Here is an 8261-nt window from a genome sequence, read left to right on the forward strand (position 1 = left end):
TATGCACAGTTTGTTAGGCGAGTACAGCCTGAGTGGCGCTGATACATTGACTTACATGTAATGACTTTTAAACACCAGTATCACTAAATAATGTAAGAGCCCCACCCACAGTAGAAGGGTGACAGGGAGGAGCAGAGAGTGAGCGAGACCAGCAAACCCAACCTCCACAGCCAGGTGGGGGGCTGCCAGTTCCGCTCTCTACCTGCTCCGCAACCATCAAACCAGCCAGGTGGAGAAACTAGCGGAGAACAGACTGCAGGACGACGCACAATAATCTCAGAGCTTATTTTGGCAATGCAGTGTTTGGTTGCACTGCCCAGCTATTTAGTGGAAAAGATATCTCACCACTGAATATGTTAAATGATTTACCAACACAACCTGAATGTTACGAAGAAATAGAGTTGTCACAAGGAAATTCAAACTTTCAGAACTGTAATGACCTCTGAAATCTACAGTCTATAATTGCTACAGAACTTTTAAAGAAAGTTGCCTTGTGGTACAGCAGGGAGTCCTAACTCTAACCTCTAACCTTAAAAATGGAGGCGGACACTAGCGAGCAAAGCCATGATGATCAGATAATGGCGCCACTGAAGCATCAGAAGCAGTTTTTGGAGCATTTGGAGTATTTGCGGTTCTACACCGTAGATTAAAATGACCAATAAAGATAAGGCCAACTTTGTAAAAAGCAGCTTTCTTATTCTACAACCACAACAAATCAGAGGACTCACCTCCTAGCTTACCAGCCATATGAGGCAGCGGAGGCACCAGGAACAAGCGGAACAACATCAACTGTACAACCTCGTCTGACTGCATACTTTTTCCCATACTCATCCTCAGGACCCTCACCAGAAGGCTATCACTGCTAAGATAGCACAGTTTATATACAAGGATATACCAGCACTTTTGATTGCCGTGTCTTCCACACTGTAAGTGAGCTGTCATCCCCATTGCAGTGGGAGAACAGTGGAAACAAAAACTGAACCCATGGAAATGGCTACATAACTGGCAAAACATCGATGTGGTAGTACTCAATCAGGACGGACCAATCCAGCCTACACATAATTTAGATATTATAGAGGCAGGAAAGACTCCTACGAGGTTCTCCAAAGGTATTTCTAGGTATAGCCAATAGTGAATTGAATCATGGTTTGCCTTGCAGCAAGAGAAAGCACCTATGGATCTGTCAGACCTGCAATATGTTCATTACATGGTAAGTAAGCTGGCTCATTTCAATGAACACCAGCAGAAAAAAGGAAATCAATAAGCAAGTACAGCCTTCACTTGATGAAATTACTGGATTCCGTCTCTGGAGATTGCTTATTTGTTAAGTCAATGCCGCAGAAGAGGTGTGAAATCATCAATAATCAAACACGTAATTAATTAGAGCCATGCACTGGGATAAAATAAAGGGTAGGGAAATGCTGTTTAAGTAGAATTGAAATGGATTAATGTAATTTTTTGTTCTTCACACCGGTTAATGACATTATGCACGGCGAGGATATGGGAGGAGATAAGTGCCGCAGCCTTACAGGGAGGAAGAGTCTCTGAGCAGCACAGGGCTTGAAGAGCTTCTTCCACTCGTCAGCATTCCCCACAGAGAAGGTGATCGGGTAGATTCTGTACTGGAACTTGGCTGAGATGGAGCGAGGCCACTGGTTCAGCTGGAAGTGAAGAAATACACCACATATTACGCAGAGGACGTGTCTAATGGACTTCTTAAAAGGTTTAGCAATGGAAAGTGTGTGAGAAATTATAAACAATCATTATCCTGAAAGCTAATCTCTCTCCCTCTGTTTTCACAGACTTATCAACATAAAATGGCTCGTAAAGACGCCATTTAAAACAATGAAGTCATGTCTCGTGGTGCTGTGCGGTTCTGCATGGAACACATGCAGCCCACAGCAGTTGTTTTATTAAAAGGCTATAGTCTAAACAAGGGAAGGCACCCTCTTAAAGTCCACAGCGTATCACTAAAGCTTGTGTTACCCAACCTGTTAGGCGCTGACTCCCTCTGTAATCATCAGTTTAACAGTTTGGCCCTGAAAAGAGTGAGAGCGCTGCAAGCAACTGGCAGGGTTTGTGCTGACGAGGACGAAAAGACGAAGAGAGAGACAACATTTCTAACTCCCTCAACACACATACACCATGTCTCTTAACCCTGCTCCTTGCTGTACATACCCAGCATATGTGCCACATTAGCTAGGCCTTGACCAGCACGACTCCCTGTCTTCCACGAGGGGATTTTCAACACATGGCAATGATTTACAACACACATGAAGGCGAGCTCACAGGTTCGGGGATTGGATTTAAAGCAGTTTAAGGTGCTTTAGGTCCATTAGGTGAAATTATGTTAATAGACTATAATTTACAATATGGGTGGAAGTCAAAATCATGCCAGACACCTCTGTAAAGGTGACTTTGAAGTGATACACGGTACTGGAGAAAAAGCAGGGTGTCTTGGTGATATATTACGCCCCAGCCTTGAGATAAAAGGGTTATATGTCTGTACTAGAGAGAGGCAGAGTTAAAACTGCTCTGATCTTGATATCATCTATCACAAAGAGAGAAGAAATGTTTAACATGCACTGGATTAAATCAGAAGTCGAGGACTCACTGAGGAAGTATACAGAGAAAGTAAAACAAAAAGAGTGCTGCTAATAGGTAAGGTTTCTGTGGTATCATGTTTGATCTTGTGTCTTTTCTTTTTGTAATATTCTGCACTGTATACATTTGGGCATCAGGCCAGTGGAGGATTCTTACCCTTTCTTTAAACTGTGGAGCCAAAGGGTCCTCAGCAAAAATGTGAAATGTGATCCTTTTGAGGCTGAACAGGAGGGCTGATTTGACCATGGTGAGGGTCTCGTCCAGACGATTCCCACAGGCCACCACAGCCAGGTGCATGACCTCCTCGGCCCGCGTACGCTTGAATATAGGTCGGGCCACATTACTCCGCGGTTTACTAAAAAACACATGCAAAAGACAGGGATGAAAAGTGTACTGAACTGCTAACAGTCTTGTACGAGAAAAGAAAACAGAAAATGTGCAATACATAATGAACTATTTTTTAGATCCAAATGAGCCAAGACCATGTGTGGGGGAAGTGGAGAGGGTTTGGAACTGCTGACAATCAGTGATTCCACAAACATCGTTTCCCTCACTCATCGCCTGTAAAACGGCCTGTGTGCTGCGGTGTGTGTGAGGAACAATGTGTGTGTACACAACAGATGCACTGAACTATACTTGAGTCAAAACATACAAACAACATGAAAGTACTAAAAAAGAAACTTTGATATTATTATTTTTTTAGGTTTGACCAATATAGAATAATGATAACCATATATCAGACATTTTTTTATTATTTATTTAGGCCAGCACATTCTGATAGTTTGTGGTAATATTTAATAGCTACACATGCATGCCCATGAATATATTTAAACAAAAATCCCCCAAATTATATGGCAATACAGCACTTCTGCCTATACTTGGACAAGTGTATAAAACAGCCCTTAAACACTTAAACCCTTCTCTGTAATTGGGGTAGTTATTAACCTTTTGCTCCCTAAAAATGCTTCAAAATGTTAAACAAAGCTTTGTTCACTGTGCAGAAACATTGAATTTATCTGCTTCATTGCAGCGATATCATGCTTGTACTAAAGATAACATTGAAATCCAAGACAGCATTTTTTCTGGTTGCATGATTCCATTAAATAGGAAATGATGTGTTGTGCATTTCTCTGTAATTCCAGCCTGACATATTTCAATGACAACGTGACAACTGACAATTTCAGTTAGGTATCTGAAGAAAGCTCAGCTGCTGAACGTGCAGTTGTAATTATAGACTCAGTGGTAGGGCTAAAAGGGTAGAAGTAGGGCTGGACTGCTTGAGCAAGTTTTTAAAGTATGATTCTCTCAGACCAATATTGTGACTAAAATTTAAAAAGAGATATCTTATTTATGTTTAATAAAGAAATTAAACCCAGGGTCTATACTGGTTGTCGACATAATATAATGTAATCACACATTTATGTTGTTTTTTTTAAGTAAACTTGACTCGTTTTCTACAGGAAAACTGACCAATTTAGTCCACCCTTACAGTAAGTAGTAAGGTATTACAATTGTAGTCCACATTACTCAGTAATAATAAAAAACATTTTGTTTTGTGTGGCTTCATATTGATAGTTTACATGTAGGTCAGGTCTGACAGTGTTAAAGTTCTGATATCTTACTGACTTGACATCTCTGTACCAGTTTGAGCTAACGTTAACAGACTGATAGGACCAGCTGCTTTAAATAAGATAAGACTAAAACAATGATAATATATGCTCATAAGTTCAACCAGAAAATACCAACTACTGTTCACCATCCACCAGCCATTGGTCATTTACACTGAACAACTACCGAGCTCGCTAGCAAACTGTTACCCTAGCTAACGTTAGACAATCGTGATTTTGACTTAAAAACAATTAAATGAGTAAAATGAGACTACATAACATTTACACTACACTACACTACACAGTTAAACAAGTGATAACAGAGGATAAATACAGAAGCACGAGTAGAAAAGAGTAAACAGGCTGAATAAAGTTAGCTAACGTCAGTCACCATGAGCTACTGGTCACACCAGACCAAGTAAGGCTGTAGCAGTGAAACCCCTGAGTGTGTTCAACTGAGCATGAGTAGGTTTTGTTGCTTATGAATTCAACTTGTCATTTGCAAGAGGAAGAATATTTTGTAGAGGTTACAATGTCTCCCTTTAAAGCCTGTGCATTTTGCTGCAGTACAATGGAGGCTGAAACCTTTATATTGAATGCTGATAAACTGTGCAATAAATATTTAATAGACCAAAATGCACTGTCCTATCAGAACACCTATCAGGGTAGTATAATGCCCACATACTGAGCGAACACATGTTAAAAACCAGCACATGTAAGCTCTCCTCACCTGTCAGCATGTCGCTTTATGAACATTCCAGAAGCACAGCACATATTCATGTTGGGCTTTATGAGAATCAAGAAAGAGGAAACAGGTGAACCATTCAAAAAGACAGCAGATCATCACATTCATTCTCCTGTCAGATAGACGAGGGGCAAAGTCAAGGATTTTTTCTCAAAGACATGACATCTGTTCCTATATTATTCAGCACCACCTCCACACACTACCACACACACACACTCAACCACTGTAGCTCTGTGAGTTCCCACTTTGTTCTTTCATGCTCAAAGGCAAGGAGGTCCTTTATCTGATGCAAAAATTTGCTTTCTCTGCAGAGCCAGTGCTGCTGTAGAGTTAAAACACGCTCAGCGGTGTAGAGTATCTCCCTCTCCGATAAGGAAACATTAGTATAATGGGGGAGCCTGAAGCTATGGCCGACATCATCTACTTGTCCTCAAAAAACAAACACTGCATGGGGCAGGTTGTAGTTACAACATGTTCAGCATAAATGTTGTCAGAGCCGTAGGGGAAGAAGACTGGCATACAAAGAATAGCATAGAACCTTTTCTTCAGCGTGTAGCGTTTTTTGGGAGAACAGTGAAAGGCAAATGGTTTTACAGCTAAAGACTGCATATTGCAAAAGACATGGATTTCCTCTGAGCCTGGAGGAAGCAAAGAATCTACCATAAAACGGATGGGAAGAGAGAAGAGAGAAATTTGACAGGTGGGTTTCAGGGCAGTCTCCAAGCGTGACACTTCGTTTTCTGCATGGCTGAGGGACAATGATGAACCGCAGATTAGGATGAATGAGAAGGTGCTGAGAAATCTGTCTGCCACGCTTCAAAGGCTGATGCTCTGTCAAGGTTGTTGAACACACATTCCTATTTTCTCGCAGAAAATGCAATCCATATCTCCAACACGAGTGTAATTACGTACGCAATTAGTCATGCAGAATAAATGCCCTTGAAATGATTTTGGCTTAAAATTGGATGATAAAAACAAAAAAAAAAATATTTCTTTGTTGCATAAAGCATGGGCTGCACACATGATGTTTTCTGTCGTGGCTCTGTTCCCCACATCTGGAAGCAGTCAAAAACCACAGAAGAGGTACAAAAGGAGTGAATTCATTACTGGCTGCAGAGTGAGCATGTGAGCAGCCCTCCGCCTACAAAGCACCACAGCCTTTCAAATCATGTAAGGAGAGAAAAAAGCAGCACCTTCAAAGATAATGTCAAAGAAAACTTGCATGTACAGAGTAAAAACTACACCAAAGAACACCTTGAAGGTATTTAATTAATCAGCATATAACTGGGTCATTTGCTGGACTCGTATCCAACGTGTTTCACTTTGGGTTGAACCATTGTGTATCAAACCCATGAAACAGAACATGTTCCCATCATGCCCTTCTTCTATTTGGGGGTAGAACAGAATTTGGCTCTTCACAACAGGCACCAAATGTAAGACCACATGACTGTGAAACCTACAGATACTTCTTCAGACTGATTACCCTGACTCATTACTGGCTTGCGCTTTACTCGACAAGTTGTGAAACCGCGGCAAAGAAAGCAGAGAAAATGAGGAAATCTGTGGTGACTGGTTGAAAATAGCGGTTGAGGTAAGCAGAGCCAGCTGATTCAAACTTTCATGAACACCAGATTACCTGTTTTCATTTCCTTCACCCTATGAGATGATTTGCAATCATCAGGATGTCTGTTCGTCAATGTGCGTCAATCCAACTCTTTATTCAACCAACATGTGCTCATTAAACCTGATGACATTTTATATGAATGTCTTGAAAGAGAGTTCATTTCATACCATTGAAAAATGTTCCAAAAGAAGCATCACACATCTAAGAAGGTGAAAACCAGTCACTCATTCATCAAACAATCTACCAAAAGCTTCAGGATGATAATCTATACCTTAGACCCCAAAGAACTTGGTAAAAGACATTTTGTTTGGTGTTTGAATTTCTTCGGTTCGGCATGTGATCCACATTTGCCTGTTACACTTGATTTACACATAACGTGAGAGCTCCACCAGGAAGGTTTGGGCAGTGAGACAGTTGGGGTAGTTGGGTTAGCTGATTTAGCGAGTGTCTTTGGCATGGCAAACACGGTCAGTGTGCGTTGGCTCCTAGTTACAATCGACACTAAACAGAGAGGTGGATTAGATGAAAACTGTGTGCTACCGTCGTTGAACTGAAGCTGGGTATGTCGCTGCAAATCAAAGACGTGCTTAGGCATTGGTGACAGCATCACTTGAATGCATCTAATACAGGACACAAGCCCCATTAGCCCCATTGTGCCTTCAGTATAAACAAGCACAAGGTGCAATTGTCTAGAAATGATCAGGCTAAAGTAAATTGTGTGTACTGCTACACTCCAACTGAACTCTATTTAAATATTGACTAAATGTTAATTATTGAAAGCATCACCAGCACCAAGAGATTCATTGTCCAGAATGTAAAATAACTGGCTGCAATCAACATTTATTTTCATTATGTATTAATGTCAATTTCTGTATGTTTTAATGAATCAATCATCAACACTGTAGATGATTAAGTCTACATTAATAACGGATAACTGTGTAAAACTGTCTTCCATGGAAACGTCCCAAGAAATGTGGGCTTTTACCCAATGAACCAAATGTTTCTAGTTTCTCCTTCCACACCCTCTATGACTCATTCGCTAGTAATCTGAAAGTGAGTTCGCCAGGTCTAACAGACAGATTTAACTGCCCCAATGGGGCTCAAACAAGGGAACCTCTCCAACCACGTCAGGCTACACAGGCAAGGAGGGAGATTTCAAAACACCCCAGCAGAGAGAGCGTTCAGTCATGCAAGATGACATTTTTATAGCTATGCATAATGCCACTGCGAGAGAGTGACTTCTTTACTGCGAGGAACACTGCATAACTATATTTGAAGTGACAGGGCAAGGGATTTGTTTCAACACAAAGCATCAACACCCATTCAATCCTGTAGTCGCGGGCCTTAATTCAATGTAACAAAGCAGACATAGGCGTTAAATCTGTATTATTCTGCATTGGAAACATATATAGATTCAAGATTCAAGAGGTTTATACTGAAAGTGGTAAAGACATCAGACTGAGGGAATGTGTGACTTAACAGGTGAAGGCTCTGTTGTGACGATTATAAGTCACAGGTTTTGATGTTTAGAGCTGCGACCAACATGGTCATTGTTGGTCACATTGTTTCTCTCAAAATGGTGTCTGTTCCCAGTATGTGTGCATGATGTTTGGGGGGGGGGTGGCAGCTGAAGCTCCTCTGTCTATTTTTGGACACAGGAAGTAGTGTGATGTGTCAAGAG

At 41.1% G+C, this 8261-nt stretch overlaps 1 protein-coding gene across 1 annotated transcript in view; it reads right to left on the reverse strand.

The window, feature by feature from the left end:
* gxylt2 (glucoside xylosyltransferase 2) overlaps positions 1-8261 on the reverse strand; it is a 21612-nt gene that overhangs the window by 11025 nt on the left and 2326 nt on the right. Inside the window, exons 2-3 of the mRNA XM_035662272.1 lie at positions 2761-2959; positions 1530-1661 (exon numbers count right to left, since the gene is read on the reverse strand). Coding sequence (XP_035518165.1) covers positions 1530-1661; positions 2761-2959 — 331 coding nt within the window. The remainder of the gene's footprint in view (positions 1-1529; positions 1662-2760; positions 2960-8261) is intronic.

The sequence above is a fragment of the Morone saxatilis genome, unplaced genomic scaffold, assembly GCF_004916995.1.
Source record: "Morone saxatilis isolate NCDOM2014 unplaced genomic scaffold, NCSU_SB_2.0 Contig18, whole genome shotgun sequence".
Lineage (NCBI taxonomy): Eukaryota > Metazoa > Chordata > Actinopteri > Moronidae > Morone > Morone saxatilis.